The following is a 21,406-nucleotide window of genomic DNA, read 5'->3' on the forward strand; positions in this document are numbered from 1 at the left end:
TAACAAAGCACTCCTGGTGGAGGCCCATGAGCAACAGGAAACGGTGAGGGCTGTGGCACACAGGAGAGTACGTGACCTGGCCAAGGTCATTGAAATTCCAAGTTTTCAAAATCCGGTAAGGTCTAAACACAAGTTCACTAATAGGATCTGATCTTAGGTTCTCAATTTGCCCCTCCTGTGTTAAAGCCACATCACCACTACTCATGGCCAAGTTAGTTTACCTAACCTTTGCTAATCCTTGATTAGAGCAGAACATTCTCTCTGGGGGGGGGTGTGTGTGTGTGTGTGCGCGCGCACGTGTGGTTACTCAGAGTGCTTCCAGCACTGATATCATAATTTCTTTGAGTGTTCTTGGCCTGCTTTATGCATATTTCATCCTTTAATAATCACATGGATTTTAAGAACATGAGATATAATCACAGGGATGACAATACTTGTTTGTATTAGATGCCCCATTCCTTATTATTTTTGGATGCTTCAGGAGGAGGTATAACATCTATGTAGGAAGCAGGAAAAGATAGGATGCAATTCCAAGTTGCAGAGCTTAAGACCTCTCAAGGGACTACTTCTCTTTATTTCCTGGCTCGGATTGAATACATGTGAAAAGAAGAATCATATCATGTTAGAGCTAGAAGAGACTCTGGAGATTCATTAATTTCACCACCTTCTTCTACAAAAGAAGAAATAGGCTGACATATAAAGAACAGGCAAGGTCATGCAACAAGGTCATGATGGGGATTAGAACTCTAGTCTTCTGATTATTGTGCATTGAACCCTACGAAGGCTATGTGCCAGAGGAACCGTAAATATGAGTGCCAGACTATGTCAGATGGTTGACCCTGCAGCCATCTTCTTGGCTCAATCTAGTGCCTTGTGGTTGGCTCATGTCAAATCATCTCTGAACACATCCAAAGCCTGAGGCCTGGTTAAGAAGGTTACTAGAAAGACGGGAGGACCTCAATCAGGCGTCAACTAAGTTATCCTCCAAAGACCAGCTCAAACATCACCTTCTCCATGAAGGTTTCTCCAATTACTCCATCGAGAAATGACTACCCCTTACTCCATAGGACTCTTATTTGTACATCATCACAGTACTCTCCCAGCCCTCCTTATAACTGAGATAGTCAAGTCTAATCTTGTCCTCCAGGTTGGACATGAAGTCTCTGGAGTCAGGGACCACTGAAGTCTCTGCATATTCTCTCCCCTTTTTCCTTAGCCTGGGTCCTTGTACTTAGATATTCAGTAAATGTCATGGATTTGACGGACTGTCTGACTTCGGTCCCGTGAGAACCTTCTGGCAGTAGAATTTCTGAAAGAGGCAATACATTTTCCTAGGTTCCCTGACAAACAATGGTCACTAGAGTCTTTTAACTAGGCAAACACTTGCCAACCACTTCCTCAGTCTGGGGCACCGTGTAGGTGTTATTGAATTTGTTGAACCAGGCTGGCTTGCCCTCAAGGAGTTGAGACAGAGGGACAGATCAAACGGCAAAGAATGGTAATATATGGACAAATAAAAACAAGCTAAACTGAAGTAGGAGTAATCTGCTGAGGAAACAATTATTTCTATCTGGGGAAGCCTTCATGGGGAGGTGCATGTGAGTTGGACCTCAATATAGGAAGGATTTCAATAGTAGATCTTAGGGGACTTTGAACCTTTTCCATGAAATAATAAAGAATGTCTCATGGCAGTCTAGAGCAAACGTTTTAGAGCTGGCTGAGGACAGAGCATACCCATGGTGAGTGGTCCAACTTGGCTGGAGGTTAGGGTGGGTGAACAGTTTCGTGATGGATGAAGCTGGAAAGATAGTTTGGAAACAGATCATGAAGAGACTAAATGCAAAGTTCAGAAGACTAGGAAACTCCATCCTCTTGAGGCTGCTCTGAGGCAAGTAGTTCAAACTGTGTCCACTTCCTGCCACTCTGGTGGAGGTATTAGCAGTGTCATGGGAGCATCACTAACTCTGGGTCATACCTCTCCTATGTGAGGCCCAGCATTGGGACGCACATGGCAAGTAAGGCATGTTGGCTTTTCGGGGCGCTGCTTCATCTGCAGTGCAGCCAGATATAGGCAGTGCTGGTTTCTCACTCATGTGTCTGCTAGAGGTATTTGGGTCTCAGGTAAATGAATCATGGAAGAACTTTGAACCCCTAACCCTAAATGTGCTCCCCTGCGCTTAGTCCTGTGGAATGTCTTGGCAATATTCTCATGGTGAACAGGAGCCTCAGAGGCCTCACTTACTCGCAGAAACATGCCTACTTTAAGCAGAAGCCCAGTGCTACCAGCTGTGGGACAAAAGGAAGGAGACACTCAGCCTTAAAAGAGGGGCCATTTTTTTTTTTTTTTTTTTTTTTTTTGAGATTATGGCCTCATATCTCCTGGGGCTAAAGTAGTGTTGATTATAGCCTTGGTTTCTCGAAAACTGGCATTTTATTTGATTTTTCTTGTGCCTCACTTATTTTTCATGACGTTTTGTACCACAGCTGGAACTCCTCTCTGGTGGTTGGTGGCAGGTGAGGTGATGAAATCACCACAGCAGATGGAAGAGACCTCTGCGGTCCTTCAGTTCATTCTCTACAAAGTTAAAGCAAATCTTCTGCTTAATAAATCCTCTTTCTTCCTCTTGATTCAGTCAGAGGAAATGTCTCAGCATCATTCGTGTCCCCTCTGTCTTCTTCCTGGATAGTTCCTGGCACATACTTAGTGTCTAAGGAACAGCGCGTGAGTGGATGAGAGGGAACCCCTCTGACAGGATGATATTTGTCTTTGTTTTTGTCTTGCTTCCTGTAAAAAAAGACTACAATGTCCTATGTCTGTTCAATCATATATACTTCCAGGGACAAGGTGGAGTCAGATCTGATATTTCTGGGACTGCTGATCTTGGAGAATCGATTGAAGGAAGAGACAAGACCTGTGCTGGAGGAGCTCATCTCAGCCCGGATAAGGACTGTAATGATCACAGGTACAGAACACAGTGGACGATAAAGCAGTAAGAATTTGATGTGGAAATGGACAGAGATTCACTCATTTAGCAATGTTATTGTTGACACCTACTATGGGCCAGACGTCTTTCTAGGTGCTGGAGACAGGCAACGAAAGAGGCAGAATTCCTGCTCTCATCGAGCTTCCGTTCAGGTGGGATGAGATAGAAAATCAATCCACCCATCAACCAATCCAAATAAACAGCTGGTCATAAGCGTTATGAGGTTTGTAAAACAAAACAGGGCGATGGAGTAGAGTGTATCTGACCGGCTACTTTAGATGAGGCTCTCTCTGAGAGGGGGCGTTTGGGATATCATCTGAAGGAGAAGAGGAAGTGAGCCATACAAACATGATGACGATTTTTATCATTAAATGTTAGGAGAAGAAGAAGGTATAGTCAGCACGGTCTGTAAACTACCCTTAAGGCCCATCAATAATGAAATCTATGATCCTGGAGATAAAAAAAAAAACGCTATCCCCTCTACTCCTACTCCCAAACCCCAAATCACACACCCAAGGGAGTGGTGAGAAAGGATTGTGCAAGAGAAATGTGTGAAATTTCTTAGTGAATGCTTCTGAATGGAGAACAGATGATTTCCTAATGCACTCGTAGTTTTTGAGCGTGTGCCTTCCCTTTCACTGCTCTCATAGGCAGACACATCTAACTCTATTAAATTGTGTTACAAGATACAATATTTCCCCACCAAAGCACTTACTCCCGCCCCACTTCCCCTGAACCCAGTTCTACTGTTGGGAACTGGAGAATGCTCTTACCTCCGCCTCTGTGCTTCTCCATCTCGCTAGTCTCCCCCGACAATCCAGGAGAATTTTGGGTCGTTTTTCCTCTCTCCATTTCCATCCAACTTCTAGGTATTGCTGAGTTAATTTACTACTTAGAATTTCCCTTACATTATGACCCTTCTGTTTCAGAATCTTTATTTAACACTTATATTACACATTCTCATAATCTTTAAGCATTTAGATTAATGTAGAAATAAGAGTTCATTGCTTTCCACCTTCCCTCTTGACTTCTTCCCTCATATTGAAATTTTTGTCCTGTTTCTTTCCTCACTTGGCTATAATTTTTTCTCAAGAATTGTCCTTGGATGAGATGGAAGGGTGATATGCTCTCTGATTTCTTACCTATCTTGGAATATATTTCTTTGCTCTGACAAGGGATAATGTCTTGCCTGGGTATAGAATTTGGGGGCTAGAGTCCTTTTTTTTTATGAGGAAGATTGGCCCTTAGCTAACATCTGTTGCCGATCTTCCTCTTTTTGTTTGAGGAAGATTGTCGCTGAACTAACATCTGTGCCAATTTTCCTCTATTTTATGTGGGGTGCTGCCACAGTGTGACTTGATGAGTGGTGCTATGTCCACACCCGGGATCTGAACCTGCGAACCCTGGGCCACTGAAGTGGAGTGCGCACACTTAACCACTAGGCTACTGGGCCGGCCCCTAGAGTCCTTTTTCATAAGTGGTCTGTAGGTGTTATCCTTTGGTCTTCTGGTATTTGGTGTTGCATATTATAAGTGCAATACCAGTCCACTGTAGGTAACTTGTTCTTTTCTGCACATAATCCTTTTTCTTTAAATTTGGAGTTTAGAAATGTTACCAGGGTATGTCTATATGTCTATCATTTTTTATTAATTTAGTCTGGAACATAGTGAGCACTTTTAATCTGTCTCAGGGAAATTTCTTCTATTGTTCATTTAATTATTGCCTTTGTTCTTTCTCTTTCTTTTTTCCCTTCTGGAATTTCTATTATTCACATGACAGGCCTCCTGGATCTATCCTCTCAGTCTCTTATCTTTTTTCTTGAGACTCTCATATTTTTATGATTTTGTTCTGTGCCTTAAGATTTTTTTTTGCACTCACTTTTTCCAAATCACAAACTCAGGTCTCAAAAATAACCATTATCTTCTTTGAATCACTTATTGAATTGTTAAGTTCTTGAATTGTGTTTTGGGGTGGGAGTGGCTCTAGAAAACCTTTGTGTGTGTGTGTGTGTGTGTGTGCATGCACACACACACACACACACTACATTTGAGTTTCCTTAAGTGCGCTCACTACTTTAATGCAGGTTTCATTTCTCTCTAGCAGCTACTCTATTTCATCAGTCATGTGTTCTGGTTCTTTCACCTGATCTTTTCCTATCTAGCTTCTGGGACTTCTTAAATAAATTGTTACATTCCTTTGTCAGATGATTGAGGCTCAGGCCTGGCCTGCATATCCTAAACGGTAGAACTCTCATGGGTGGTGGATGAAAAATGAGCCGGTGTTGCAAAGCAGACTGGCTGCTGGTGCCCTGCTGAGGCCTGTGGAGGAAGCCTGTCAGCTCTCAGGGCTCCCTGTGCTCTTCCGACCTCAGGGTGGAGCACTAGTTAGCTCTTTTGAGGATCCTCATAAGTATTTTGGTAGAAACCTGGGAGAAGCCATCTTAGGGATAGCCAGCCAGATGTAGTATTATACATTTTTTAATGATTGCTCTAGGAATTACAATATCTGTACCTACCCTTGCATGAAGGCTTACCACCACAAATGTCCCTTCCCTCCTCTCCTTTACCTTTTGCTTATGTGTATGACAGACAATGAAAACTCTACCAGACAACGTTAAAGGTGTTACTTTCAACAGTCAAGTTAAAGAACATAAGTAAAGAAAAAGACTTTTATATTTACCCAGATCTTTATTATTTCTGTTACTATGTTTTCATTCCTTATATCACAAATTTCCCTCTGGTATCATTTCCTTTCAGCCTAAAGAAATTCTTTTAGCATTTCGCTTTGAGCATGTCTGCTGGCAACAAATTATCTTAGTTTCCATTCATCTAAAAATGTCTAACTATTTCTCCTTCATTCCTGAAGGATATTTTCACTAGCTATATGCGTCTGAGTCCACAGTTCTTTTTTCAATACTTTAAAGATGTTGTTTCACTGTCATCTTGCCTTCGTGGTTTTTGATGAGAAGTCTGTGATAACTTGAATAATCATTCCATTATATCTAATGTATTATTTTCTCTAGCTGCTTTTAATTTTTTTCAGCTGTGAATTTTTATATATTTTTCATATTTTTATATTTTATATTTTTTTCACCTGAGAATTTCTCTTTTGTCATTTATTTCAAGAGTATTAACCTTTACCACATGGCGGAGGCTTATAATACCTGCTTTAAAACCGTTGTCTGATAATTCCAACATCTGGGTTATCTTGAGATAGGCAACTGTGAATTGTTTTTTCTTGAGAATTGGCCAGATTTTCCAGGTTTTTTGTATGTTGAGTATCCTGAACGTATTGAATGTTATATTATGAGATTGTGAATCCTGTCAAAATCCTCTGGAGACTGTTGAACATTTTTGTTTTAGCAAGCAAAAATCTGGAACGTGGGAGGTGATTAATATCATAGTTCACTTCTTGAAAATTTGCTATCCTTCTTTGGGTTTTTTCTACACACGCAGAGGTCGCGGAGGTCTGGGTTAAGCCTTGGGCTCACACAGTTCATACACTGAATTAGTCTCCTTGACTAGTTCTCTCCTTTCCAGGACTTCCCCTATAGCTCTTCAGCCCTCAGCTGCCCCTTTTCCTGGTTCCTCTGGCTATAAAAACTAAGTTTCTCTGAGTGTTAGCCACCTGCACAGCTCTGGGACTGGGGCTTACACTCAGATCACATATATGAGAGGAAAGAGAAAAAAAGTTGAGAATCTCGCCACCTTGTAGATAGTTTCTCCAAATTTAACTCCCTTCCACATTCTGTCTGCTTATGCTTACTTTCCAAACTCCTTGGGTAGTTGCTTTTTGTATTTTGCCCAGAGTTTTCCGCTGTAATCAGTGGGAGAGATAGATTATAGTGGGCTGACTCCAGCTTGACTGAAAGTGGGACCCCCAGATACTATATTAAACTAGTAGGGTTTTGTTAAGCTTTTACCAAGCTGTTAACAAATGACAGAAATAGATTAGAATTTCGCCTTTTTGCTTCTCCTTCCCACTCTCTGACAAAGATATACTGGTTATGATGTAACCAGATGAAAAGCAGCAAGAACCAGAAAAGGAATTATGGAGTCATAGAAAGTCAGGGCTGAGAGAGGCCTTAGAGATTATTTCTCTTCATACCTAAAATAAAGTCTGAACTCCTTATCCTAGTTTTCCAGACTCTCTATGAATTGGTTCTATCCTTTCAACCTCATCTTGGGATGTTCTTCCTTTCTTCTAGGTGACAATCTTCAGACTGCAATAACAGTGGCCAGGAAGTCTGGAATGGTTTCTGAAAGCCAGAAAGTCATTCTTATTGAAGCCAATGAAGCCACTGCGTCCTCATCAGCATCTATAGCTTGGAAATTGGTAGAAGAGAAGAAACACATTGTGTACGGGAATCAGGTAAGCCTCAAAACAGACCTTCTGCCATAATATCAAACTTGTCTCACAGTTTTGGCAACTGAGCAGCTTTGACCGGCAGAAGGGTACAGGTGAACTAAGGTCACAGAAGTGTACAGGTGAACTAAGGTCAATGTACTTCTCCCGAATGTCTAACACATATGCAGTTCAGTGAACTCAATTATATGAGTTTCCCATACTATTCCTACTGAATTTTAAGGTACAGTGCTTTCCTGGGTGCTTTTAAGCTTAAAAAAGTCATTGGCTGTGTATGAGAAAGAATATAGTAAATGAGACTGAGAACATAATTTTCCATTTTTTCCCTTGCTTACTAGCCATTGCATTGGGTTCAAAGGGGGTTTAGTTCCTAGGAGAGACACCGCTGTGTACATTGGAAAATCAGACTGTCTTCAGGATGGGAAAAAAAGTTTTATTAGTTTATCTCTAATCTTGTCAGTATCCTCTCTCTATTGTGTCCTTGTGGAACAATATTAATTCTGTAAGAAAAAAATTCTAAGTTCTCACTTCAGGGAGAGATTTGTTAAGCTGCAGCGTTTTTGTATTTTACACTTGAAATGTGTGAAATGTGCTCTTCTCTGGAACTCACTGAGATCAAATCAGGATGAGAACAGGACATGAGTAAGTGATATTCTCCTATTCACTAGAGGCTGTGATGTACAACGGTTGATCCAGCAAAGAGAAAGGGCTTCTCTGAAGAATCTGGGCCGTAAAAAAGAGAGCCTCTGGACTGTCCTCATTGCCTTCTCTTAGATGTGCTTAGATAGCCTAACCACTTTATCAAATCTAAAATAACTGTGTCTTGCTTTGCAGGACAATTACATCAACATCAGGGAAGAAGTCTCTGATAATAGCAGAGAAGGAAGTTACCACTTTGCCCTAAGTGGAAAATCCTTTCAGGTTATAAGTCAACATTTCAGCAGCCTACTGCCAAAGGTAAGGTCTAAGAGAGTACCGATCTCCCAGTAAAGATGCTGACAGTGTCACTTACAGAACATGATCCGAAGTAATTTCAAACCTCTAAAGAGGTAAGATATACCTATTGAATGTATCATAAGAGAGGCAGATATTTTTGCAGAAGTTACTGTTGTCTCATTTCCTACTAGATTTAAAATAAGTAAATTTGATTAGCCAATTTTCCCTCATCTATAGGATTAAAGTATTAGTGCCTTAAGTCATAAGCACTGCTTTTGGGTAGCTGTTACTGTATTGCCATGGTTAGGGGGTTTCACAGCATAGTGGAAATTCAGCAATTATGCAGGAAGGCAGGCCAAGAAGAGAGCAATCCCATTAGATTTTTGATAGAAGACCTGTATAAAAAATAAGTTCACACTTAAAACTTTTTTCATGAAGAACAAACCCATAGTGGGGACAGGTAAATTATATATATATATATGTATATATATGTATATAACATGTGAACAAACTAGTTAAAGAATGTGTCTAATGTAACCCAAATAAAAATTATTTGTATTCAATTGCTCATCATCTTAGGTACTGTTTAAGGAAAAAAGAATAAAGACTTTGAGGTTGAGTGAACACTAAGCTGAGTTTACTGCCAAGAAGAACAGGGAATGCACAGATCTAACACAGAAGAATTTAGACCCTGCAGACTGGAGCTCAGGTGGATGGAGCTGTTACAGGTTTATATACCATTAAACCTTCAGTGTTCCATAGACCAAATAAGGCTTGGGATGTCAGCTGAAATTCACAATTGGTGAAGCCCAGGTGGTGTGGTTAAGTCGAGGACTGCAAATAGTCACTTCTCCACCATTAGGCTGTCTTTCTGCTGGTTCTGAATAATTTTCTGCGATGCAGTTGCCTTCTTTCCTTTTCCTGGGCTCCTGATCTGAATTATCTTGCAATTTCTCATATTCTTCTGGTTTAAATTTCCATTAAGCTCAGAATTTTTCAAACCACATTATCCATAGTAGCTGAGCTAAATTCTTGTAGGTCATCATTTTCATCAAATATTTTTATTAAGTAGTCATCATTACTGATTACAGTCTCTCTGATCACTTTTCCGATGCCCAAATTCTCAATGTATGTCTTAAATTCTGAAGGAGGACTTCTTAGAAACATATTTTTTTCTCATTCATGGATATCATTACCCAGTCAGTGTTCTGAGTGTTATCAATTATTTCATGTACAACCAGCTGACCTGATAAAAAATTTCCCTTCTGAGTTCCTTACAGATATTGATCAACGGGACCATCTTTGCAAGAATGTCTCCTGGGCAGAAGTCCAGTCTGGTGGAAGAATTTCAGAAACTGGAGTGAGTTCTTTACCAGTCGAGGTGGTATGAAGTGCTTGGAGGCATAACCATCATGGGGAGTGTTAGAAGTACAGGTCACTCAATTTAGCTAGGCAGCAGTTGTTAACCCGGCTGCACATGACAGTCACCTTGGGAGCTTTGAAAAAGTAGCAATACCAAGGCACGAGCAGCCAGAGATTCTGATTTAATTGCTCACATAAGGCTTGGATATCATTCTTTTTTCAAAGTTCATCACAAAGGTCAATTTTGCATCCAGAGCTGAGGACCACCGAACTAGAACATAAAGGGCATGAAAGGGTATGGTGAGAAATAAGCCGGGAAAAGTAATTTGAGCTCAGCTTCTGAAAGTACAATGAAAATTTAGACTTCATTTTTGCAAATTATCATCACAGTTATGATACAGAGAGATGTATATGACAAGAGATTCACATAACCCTAAAAATATTAAAACATTCTTATGCCAAAGCATCCTCTCTATCCTAAATCAGAAGAATACTTCTCTTCTAACACAAAGGGTCTCCAGTGACAGGATGGGCAGTCCGAATAAAGTGCCCATCATTTGAGATCCTTTATTTCCTGTTAATGGAAACCCATGGACTCCTGGAGCCTTCTCAATTTCTGGCGATGGACCACATCCACATGACTCCTACTCCTACTCACTCCTACTCCATCCTACTCACGTAATTCAGTTACTAGGCAAGCTTCTCAATTCAGAAAACCCTGTCTTCTCAACAAGGTTGAGAACCTAGACAGTAAATTACTTGCCTTCGTATAGCAGAGTGGAAGAGAAGGACAGCGAATTTTGTAAATGCCATCGGCGAGCTTCTACCTTAAAAAGCAGGCTCTCTGTAATCTTTGTTCACAATTCGAGACAGCAGTATTCACCCAGCCTCAAAAAGTGATCCTGAAGCAGGGATGTATTTTCTTTCTTCAGCTTCTGGGCCTGGCATTGCATTTTTGAGTTGAATGACTGCTGGCAGTGGATTTCCTCTCATGTTACTATTAACAGCACCAACAACTAATTCTTAGTTATCACTTTAGAATTTATAAGAGACTTTCCCATACAGCACCTCACTGAATGCTCATAACACTTTGTAGGGGAGAAAAATGATAGTCAAAACGGTAAATTGATCAGATCAAAGATCTGGATCTTCTGCTTCAAATCCTGTGCCTTCTTCACCATGCCATGCTGTCTCACCATCCAAATTGTGAGCATCCCTGGTTTCAGCTGACAAAGCTGCTTCCTAAGCAGTGGAGTTCAGGGTCTCCCTGAAACACGGGCAGGAGGGGTAGCTGGACTTCTTAATCCATTCTAGGAACTGCTGAGTCCCACCTTACCTTTAGTCAAGCCAGACTGTTAGGAAACTCTCTTAAAATAAATAAGTTTGAAACCTAAGGAATAAAGCTCGTTTTATCTTTTGAATTAGAGAAATAAGCAAGTAAGATTGCTTTGATCTCCTCTACAATTGACATGGCTTCCTTTTAGTTATTTTGTAGGTATGTGCGGAGATGGAGCCAATGACTGTGGGGTAAGTAGCTGCCAGCATGTGGGGCCACAGTACTCAACTGTACTTGCCTGGAGCCCTTTGGAGATAGGATCTCCTGGAATATATACCACCTCCACTCTTCCTGATGGAGAAACTGATATTGAGGGTTTGGGAAGGTTTTGATTCAAGCCACACAATGACTCAGTGGTCAGTATAGACTAAATGGGTTAGAATTTGGTTCTGGGGTCCCCATGTGTTCTTTGGCTAGGTGCCTCAGTGCCATCTCTTTCTTATGCAGCAGGCAGAACAAAATCCACTCATCTCCTGGCTAGTACGTGGGCCCACAGGCCATGTGGCACCATGAGCCGCGTGGCCAGCTTAGCCAGCCTTTTCTTATGTGGCCTCAGGAGAGATGTATGGGAGTGTGCGTGGACAGTAAGCTGACTCTTTGCTTTCAGGCTTTGAAAATGGCTCACGCGGGCATCTCTTTATCAGAGCAGGAGGCATCTGTGGCCTCGCCATTCACTTCCAAAACTCCAAACATTGAGTGCGTACCTCACCTTATCAAGTAAGTAGGCACATTCCACCCAGCATTGTCTTAATCTCTCCTGACTTTTAGGTGCCGAGCCCATTGTTCTGCCAGGCAGAGACCAGGGGAACTTTGTGTCCCTGGGCAGGGAGGGTGCTTCGTGGAAAATGTAGTCAAACATTCTAGTCCCCAGTGGACTTACCAGGAGTTAAAAATAACCCTGGGAGCGCCGGCCCAGTGGCACAGCGGTTAAGTTCGCACGTTCCGCTTCAGTGGCCCGGGGCTCACCTGTTTGGATCCCAGGTGCGGACATGGCACCACTTGGCACGCCATGCTGTGGTAGCCATCCCACATATAGGGTAGAGGAAGATGGTTGTGGGTATTGGCTTGGGGCCGGTCTTCCTTGGCAAGGGGAGGAGGATTGGTGGCTGATGTTAGCTCAGGGCTAATCTTCCTCTAAAAATAATAATAATGATAATAATAACCCTGGGAAAACAGTGGAATATCTATTGAAAATCATTGATTTGGTTACTTTAGAAGATTGGAATCTGGAACTTGTTACTGCTTTGAAAGTGTCAATCATGTTCTTATTATTTTAAACGTATCTCCTTAGATGCTTTCTAATGGGGGATGGACAGAAACTTCCTCACCCTCACTTGCCTTCCTTTCTTCTAGCCTCTTTATCCCTCCTTGGAATATCCTTCCCATCCTCAGTTCTCAAAGTATTTATTTGTCTTTGCTGTTTCTACTAAAATTTTCCTTGGTGCGTTATTCCCTCCCCTCGTCCCCAGAGTGTGTACTTCTGCCACATTTTATTAGAATGATAGAGATGGTTAGTATCGTGGCTGCTTTGGATCATTACAACCAATATGTATTTTCAGCTTATAAAGTGCTTTAATGCCTATTGTCTTATGCTTCAAAATAGCCTGGAGATGCAGGAATGGTCACTATTTCTTTTACAAATAAAGAAATTGAGGCCTAGAGACCTTAATTGAGGTGCCCAAGCTCACCCAGCCATATAGGATTGGATTTTGTATTAGCATTGATTTAGTTTAAATGTGTTTTATCTATCATACGCTTTCCACCACCATGAAAATATTGATTTGGTCAGCTCCTCCTCCTTTTTCATTTCTTTATTCAATGCATTTGACAAATATTTATAGAGTAGGCCCTTAGTGCCAGGAATGGGTGGAGGCTCGTGGGAACCCAGAAGCAAGGAAATCAAATGTGTCTCATGAAGTTCTCTTTCCATGAAGAAGTCGGGCAGTAAACACACGCACACATAAATCAAGGGTAATGTGACAGGAAGGAGGACGGCTGGGGAGGTGGAATTGGTCACTTCAGATGAGGTGGTATGGAGAAGCCTGGCTAACGAGGTGAGGGATGAGCAGAAACTACCTTGTAGGCAGAGCAAATGGCAGCAGCAAAGCCCTGATACAGGAAAAAGCCTGGTTTGAGGATCAAGTTTTGGAATCCCAGGGAACCATTATGACCAGAAGCAAATTTCAACTCTATTTTTTTCACCAAATGAAAGAGGTACAAGTAGCATTTCACAAATAATCTATTTTATACTTTAAATATGTACTACTTCCTCAAAGTTGATCAACAATAACGCAAATAAACATGCTCACTGTTTCTGGTCTATTTCAATTAGTCATATATCATGACTACTTTGAGCATGCATTTTTTTTAGCCCGGTTTTAGAAAAAGTTGGGACTGCCAAATGAAATTTAAATGAAGTGTTTGCCAAATTTCTGAAGCAGCTGCATGAAAATAACCTCCAAACCTGTGATCTTATTTAAATACCTTGGTTCACAGACAAAGGAACTGTGACTAGAGAGGGGAAATGACCTTCCAGATCACGTTAGTGAGTAGGCATGAGATCCGGAGCCAGTGCCCAGGTCCCCTGACACCGAGCTGAAATAATGCCCCCAGAGAGGACGGGAGTGGCTCTAAATCTGGGCTCCAGGGCTACACCAAGGCCTGTGGACCTTGGCCTGGAATATGCTAAATGCAGTCATTGAGCATCCTGACAGCCGGCTCCCCTGGCTCAAGGCTGTCCAGTCTGTCAGACAAACAATCGAATAATCAGGCTTTACATGTTTTTCTCCTGAGCTCAGCTGAACAGCACAGAATAATTGAGCTCATTCCTTCCCCTTGCTGTCATTTCATTGCTTCTTTATCTCTTTTCTCACCCAGGGAAGGACGTGCAGCTCTCGTGACCTCGTTTTGCATGTTTAAGTACATGGCCCTGTACAGCATGATTCAGTATGTTGGTGTTCTGCTGCTCTACTGGGTATGACTTGGGACCTAGCTTCTTGGTTAGTGAGAACTAAAAGACGTGGCGGCGTGCTATCCATTTGTAATGCATCTTGAAGAAAGTGCAAATAGGATATTCGAGCACCAACAGCCCCTCTAAAACTTAAAGTTTTGAAAGTAAATCAGACATAGACACAGGTGCACAGGAAAAGTTGTTGGTGTCAATGTTCTAAGTTTCTGACATGGAAGCTTTTTATCTAATGATGGCTGAGGACCGGAAGTGAATGTATCACTTTCTCTCTCACTGTTGCTTTCCCCTTGCTTGGACCAGGTCTCTAACTTCCCAATCCCAATGTGGCTCTACCTGAGCATACCATCCATTAAACAGATGATTCTCTCACTCAGGGGCTGGTCAATATTTCATAACTGGCTCTCCCCGGAAAAACAAGCCCTGATTATGTATGTTTGCCAATTTCAGTGGTGTAAATACTCTCTCCTTGGCTAGTTTCAAGTTGTCTACCTGATGTCACCAGACAGGGAGTTGAGAAGAGACGTATAGTAACATATCATTATGTGGTACTCGTACCACATAAACATGAGAGCTGTAAATAACCTCAAGAGCAGAGATAACAGTAGAATGTAGGAAAATGATTAGAAAGTGCTGAGTTTTGAGTATTCATTACCTTTGTTTTTAGTCCAACTTATTTAAAGGTAAATTTATATAATTTAAGTTTTTATATTGGCTATGTTTAAGAACCAGATCACAAAATTCCTAAAAATTTAGCAGCTGACTCTCATGAGCCAGCATATCACTGATTCCCTGAATATAGGGATTTGAAAATTGGCATATCATACTGCAAAAAATACATAGGTCTTGTGATGGCTTTCACTATTTAGCAAAATATAAAAGGAGAGAAGACATGATCGTTGTTTGTGAGCTCAGCATGTGAGCTGCTTCTGTTAACTAAAACTGAGAAAGTGAATTCTATTTGTGCTGGAGATATCAAGAGTCATGTCTATGTCGTGCCCTCTTGCTCCTGGGTTGAAGGTTTTAGTTCTGTTATTTTCAGATTACCTATGTCTTTTCCTGCTCATCAGTGAATGAGCTGGAGAAGAAGAGGTTATTTTAGAAATTTGACCCTATTTTGGAATACGATAATTCATGCTTAAAAGTAGAATTAACCATGGGTAATCATTACCTCCTTTCCACTAAGGGGTGGGGAACAAGGAAGAAGGTTATTTGAAATCAGTGAGACCTGACCATTTTTTCCTCAAGAATATCTAGGTGCTGTATCAGGACTTTCTAAGAACACCCAAGAATACAGATAGTGGGTTCCGTTATTCTCATTTTCCATTGGTAAAATTTAGGTAATAGGACACATTTGTCACTTGTTACTATTAGGAATGCACTATTTTATTGTGCCGGACCAAACCCCAACTTTTTTGCTAAAAATTAGAAAATAGAGCAGAGATAAATGTAGTCGACTGAGACGTTTCACTCAAAAAGGGGTGACATTGATGCGCAAGGGACCTCACCCAGAAAGCACACAAGGGTGATCCTCTTAGTTAGAGAGAACCTGACAGCCTTGTCTTTGAGTGCTCCCACCAACATGAACAGGCCCCTGATCACACCATCTGCTTGGTAATTTACTTGAAAATCCCATGTTGCAGTGAGAAAATGAATGCAATTGACGTCAAACTTCACCCAGAAGGTCACAACTTTTTTGAGCCGCTTTCCTTTTTATTTTCAGGAGACAAACAGCCTTTCAAATTACCAGTTTCTGTTCCAGGATCTGGCCATTACAACTCTTATTGGTGTAACAAGTAAGGCATTTTTAAAACTTTCTTCCCAGAGGTGCTGGCCTCTGCTTACTCCCCCGACCCCAGGAGGCTTGGTACGGGAGAGAGAGCAGCTGTAGCAGCCGTGATGTGGGACTTATTCCCAAAGGTGGATACAGAGAGACAAAGAGGAAATAGAATCCTCACTTTTTAATTCTGAAAGTGTTAGCAAAGGAAAAGCTGGCTAGTTGTTTTTCTGTTTTCCACAAAATATTTCCATAAACGGTCACTAAACACTTAAAATGAAAAAAGCACCTTGAAAATCAGGAACACTGACTTCAGCATGCTTTTAGGTGTATAGTTGAAATGTGCCCAATTTACGGATGCCAGTGGCTTTTATGTTTTCTATCTCCAAATCCTAGCCTCTCAGGATTTAGAACAGAGATTAAAGGTAATCTTGCTATTATGCCACTTCCACCTGCCTCCTCCTGGCTAATATATGAATTCTCACCTGAATTTCCCTGCTATGGGATTTTCCCCCAGCCCCCTACTAACCATCATGTCGACCATATTCTCTCCTTTGCTCTCTGTTACATATAAATGCCAAGAGCTCCACCTGTACTCTTAATTCTGCCCCCTCCTACCTCCTCGAGGACTTTGGTCCTGTAATCATCTCTTTCTCCATCATCAACAACTTTTCTCTGGTCTACTGGGTCATTCCCATCAGCATATAAATATATTTTTGTATCTTCTTCCTTTAAGAATTCTTCTTTGACCCCAAATCCACCGCTAGCTGCTGTCCGCTTTATTCTCAAACCTCCCAAACAGTTGTGTATACCCACTTTCTCTACTTGGCATCTCTAATTCTGTTGTCGTTTCATTGCAATCAGCCAGATGCTAACATTCAAGGGCGTGAATATGGATGCTGGGCCTGTGCTGTTGTTAGGTGGGAGGGAGTGGTATGCTGTCAAATGTTTAACAACTGGCTCTCCAAAAAAATATTTGTATATATATGCACGGAAGTTTATTATTAACTTCACTGAAAAGAAAAATGTGTCGTGAGCAATTTTCAAATAATAATAAAATATACACTACTCTTTCTTGCAAATTCCATTCAGCTGGTTGTTTCTCTCAGAATGCTTTCCCTGAGTTTTGCCAAATTCTTGTATCCATAGTCAACCCGTGGTTGCAATTGATGACTGAATTAGTTTCACCATGAATGCTGGTTGATGTTTTTCTTTCCCTGTACGAGCAAAACAAGACCTATGTCGAAACTTTAATCCTTCGTTGGCTATTTGAGCAACTTATTTTCTGAATGACATAATAGTTCTTGAATGCTGGAAGACTATTTCCTTAGTTTTGAACAAAACTGTTTATGATGTCATGGCTACCGAAGTGACATACTTTTACATTTAATCTCTATTATTAACTTCTAGAACATAGGTAATACTAAAACGTCATAAAATAATTAGGAAGTTAAGAATTTTGAGTATTCATTATCTTTGTTTTTAATATATTTATTTAATTGTAAGTTTATCTAGTTTACTTTTAATAAAGCCTATGTTTAATTACTGGCTTGCAAATTTAGCAGCAGTTGGCCCTTGTGAGCCAGTAAGAGCCAGCTCAGCCACCACTGGCTGGGAGGGTACACGTTACTGACGCATTAAAAAGTACCACTCTTAGATTGCCTCTTGTATGTGTCTCCTGGTCTTGCTTTCACACTATTTCCTCTTATAGCTTCTCATCATAATCTTAACAGCTATGATGCCAACTTATCATTTTGCAAACTCGTTCAAAAGCTCTGCTTTTGGAGAATGTGTTCAAGGGAAGCACCTTCTATCTATGCTTCAGCTGCCGCCCCCCGAACCTGCTCTCGGGAAGCCCCCCAATGACTTCCTTGCTGTCAACAAGTGACCACTTCTCTTTTTTCATTGTACTTGAATCTCTCAACAGCACTCTCCTTCCTTGAAAGATTTCTTCTCTTGGCTTTTGTGGTACCACATACTCCTGGATTATCAATCACTTTAATGAATGCAGCTTCCCCCTCTCTTTTGCTGGCCTCTGCTCGTTTACTTGTCCTCTAACTTTGAGAATGTTTCAAGGCTTGTTCTTGGGTTCTCTTGTCTTTTCAATCTTAACCATCTCCCTAAGTGATTTCAACCAATCCTATGACTTTAATGTCATCTATATATTCATGAATCCCTAATTTATATCTCGGGATATCTTGATACCCATCCTGAATTCTGGAAATGCAACTACTCAGCATCTGATCTTACATATTTAGCAGGATGCAGACTTAAAATGCCCAAACAAAAGTCTATTCCACCAGACCTGATATTTAACAAAATTATTAAGTATTTGCTGAGTGCCTACTTTGTACTACTTACTGTGATAGACGCTTGGAATACATCAGTGAAAAAAAAATAAGTAGAAATTCCTTTCCTCGGCTTACATTCTGTTAAAATAGCACCACCATCTACCTAGTTGTTCAAAGACCTTAAGTCATTCTTAATTTCTCTCTTTTCTTTACCCTTCACATCCAATACATATGAAATTCTCATTGGCTCCACCTCTAAAATAGATCCTGCGTCCCTTCTCTCCATCTCTACTGTAGCCACCGTCACAAAGCAATGTCACCTCTCTTGTGGATTACTGTAATAAGCTTACAACTGATCTTGTTCCACACTTACTGCCTTCCCCTCCCTCCTCATGTACCTTTCACACAGTAGTAAGAGTGTTATTTTTAAAATGTAAATTTTATTGTCATTCTCTTGCTTAAAATGCTCCAGTGGCTTCCCATTTCCACTAAATCCAAGGTCTTACATGATTTGGCTCTTGCCCACTTCTCTAACTTCACCTCTAACCACACTGCTACTTGCTTACTCGTCCCAGGCACCCCGGTCTTTCTGTGTCTCAAGCATGGCCAAGCTTTTGGTCACCTCAGTGCCTTTGCTTTTGCCATTTGCCTAAAATACTCTTCCCTTGGATCTTCATATGGCTTTGACTTTTTCTTATTATTCAGACTTTAGCTCAAATGTCATCACCTCGGAAAGGTCACTTTAAATAGTGACCAAGCTAATTATTCTGCGTCACACAATTCTGCTGTATTCTTTTTTTTTTTGAGATAACATTGGTTTATAACATTATATAAATTTCAGGTGTACATCATTGTATTTTGATTTCTGTGTAGACTACATCACGTTCGCCACCCAAAGACTAATTGCCATCCATCACCAAACCCGTGTGCCCCATACCCCTTTCACCCTCCTCTCTCCCCGTTCTCCTCTGGTAACCAGCAATCTAATCTCTTTATTTGTGTATTTGTTTGTTCTTATTGTTGTTTTCATCTTCCACTTATGAGTGAAACCATATGGTATTTGACTTTCTCCATCTGACTTATTTTGCTTAGCATAACACCCTCAAGGTTCATCTGTGTTGTTGCAAAGGGCGAGATTTCATCTTTTTATGGCTGAGTAGTATTCCATTGTGTATATACACCACATCTTCTTTATCCATTCTTCCATTGATGGGAACTTAGGTTGTTTCCAAGTCTATTGTGAATAATGCTGCACTGAACATATGTTTTTATTTGCTTTTGCCTGTCTCCCCTCACCTAGAGTGTGCGCTTCATGAGAAAAGTACCTTGTCTGTCTTGCTCACTGCTGTGTTCCTAATACTTCTAACAGTGCCTGTCTTATCAAAGGAGTTCATTAAATGTTCATTAAATCTATCGAAAGAATACCCTTGGGCAGTCCTTGCTGGTAACAGAGTTCTTCACATCAAGACCAAGCTATCTCTGTGTGACTTTCACCCATCCCAGTTCTGCTATTTGGGGGGCACAGAATAGTCTGATTTTTCTCCCCAGGACAGTCCTTCAGGTATCTGAAAACAGCTCTCATTTCTTCTGTGATTGTTCTCTTCTCCAGAACAAGCATCTCCAGGTTTTTCTCCATTTTTTGATAAATAACTTGGTTCTTTTCTGTTTTTATGAGTGATTAACATATATTCATTGTGAAAAGAAGAAGGGAAACACTGCATTATATAACAAAGAAGAAAACCCATTTTTATTTTACTATCCAGAGCTAACCAATTAAAGTGTTTTGATGTTTTTTTCTTTTTTTTGTATATATAAATTAAGAAATTTGAATTTTATTCTCTACGTAGTTGTGCATTTTGTATTTTTCATTTAACTTTATAACTGCTTTTTAATGTTATTAAATATTTTAATTCTTTTTTATTGTAAAATATATATAATATAAAATTTTCCATTTTCACCATTTTCTAGTTCAGGGGCATTAATTATATTCACAATGTTTTGCAACCATCACCACTATCTATTTCCAAAACTTTTTCATCACCCCAAACAGAAACTCTGTACCTATTAAGCAATAACTTCCTATTGCCCCTTTCCCAGCCTCTCACAACCTCTAATTGACTTTTTGTTTCTACAAATTGCTTATTCAACATATTTAATATAAGCTAGACCATACAGTATTTGTCCCTTTGTATCCGGCTTTTTTCAATTAGCATGATGTTTTCAAGGTTTGTTGATGTCATAACATGTATCAGAACTTCATTCCTTTTTTATGGCTGAATAATATTCCGCTATGTGTATATACAACATTTTGTTTATCCATTTATCTGCTGATGGTCTTAGGTTGCTTCTACCTTTTGGCTATTGTGAATAAGGCTGCAATGAACATTGCATAAAGTATCTGAGTCCCTGTTTTCAATTCTTTTGGGTATAGGAATGAAATTGCTGCATGGTATAGTAATCATAATCTTGACTTTCTGAGAAACCATCAAGCTTTATTCCATAGTGACTATATCATTTTACATTTTCACCAGTAATTATGACTTGTTATTTAACCATGACTAATCATGTTGAACATCTTTTCATGAGCTTATTGGCCATTTGTATGTCTTCTTTGGAGAAATGTTTATTCAAGTCCTTTGCCCATTTCTTAACTGGATTTTTGTCTTTTGGTTGTTGAGTTCTTCATATATCGTGGATATTAAAATCTTAGATATGTGATTGCAGAAGTTTTCTCCTATTCTATATGGTTTTTTTCACTTTCTTGATGTCTGTTGATGTACAAAAATTTTAATTTTGATTAAGTCCAATTTATCTATTTTTTCTTTTGTTGCTCATGCTTTTGGTGTCATATTTGAGAATCCATTGCCAGATCCAATGTCATGAAGATTTACCCAATGCTTTCTTTTAAGAATTTTATGGTTTTTAGCTCATGATCCAGTTTTGTGCTAATTTCTATATGTGGTGTGGGGTTAAGGTCCGACTTCGCTTTTTTTTTTCTGTTTTGCATGTGGAAATCCAGTTGTCTCAGCACCATTTGTTAAAGAGACTGTTCTCTCCAACATTGAATAGTCTTGACCCTCATGTTGAAAATCCATTGGCCGTGGATGTATGGGCCGTAGATTTTTGGACCCTCAAATCTATTCCATTTGTCTGCATGTACCCTTATGTCTATATGTATCCTTATGCCAGTACCACACTGTTTTCATTACTGTTTTCGTAGTAAGTTTGAAATCAGGAAGTGTGAGTTTTCTAATATTGTTCTTTTTCAAGATTTTTTGATTATTCAGGGCCCTTTACAATTTGACATGAATTTGAGGATCAGTTTTCCATTCTGTAAAAAAAAAAAAAAAAAAGGCATTTAAATTTTGGTAGGGATTGTGTTGAATCTGT

At 40.1% G+C, this 21,406-nt stretch overlaps 1 protein-coding gene across 7 annotated transcripts in view; it reads left to right on the plus strand.

Moving 5' to 3' along the window:
- ATP13A4 (ATPase 13A4) overlaps positions 1-21,406 on the plus strand; it is a 129,716-nt gene that overhangs the window by 88,869 nt on the left and 19,441 nt on the right. For all 7 annotated transcript variants that reach the window (XM_046658317.1, XM_046658319.1, XM_046658320.1 and 4 more), the window contains 8 exons: positions 2,839-2,963; positions 7,192-7,355; positions 8,184-8,306; positions 9,566-9,645; positions 11,132-11,174; positions 11,591-11,700; positions 13,861-13,957; positions 15,672-15,744. In XM_046658317.1, the coding sequence (XP_046514273.1) occupies positions 2,839-2,963; positions 7,192-7,355; positions 8,184-8,306; positions 9,566-9,645; positions 11,132-11,174; positions 11,591-11,700; positions 13,861-13,957; positions 15,672-15,744 (815 nt within the window). The remainder of the gene's footprint in view (positions 1-2,838; positions 2,964-7,191; positions 7,356-8,183; positions 8,307-9,565; positions 9,646-11,131; positions 11,175-11,590; positions 11,701-13,860; positions 13,958-15,671; positions 15,745-21,406) is intronic.

Source organism: Equus quagga, chromosome 4, assembly GCF_021613505.1.
Source record: "Equus quagga isolate Etosha38 chromosome 4, UCLA_HA_Equagga_1.0, whole genome shotgun sequence".
Taxonomy (NCBI): Eukaryota; Metazoa; Chordata; class Mammalia; order Perissodactyla; family Equidae; genus Equus; species Equus quagga.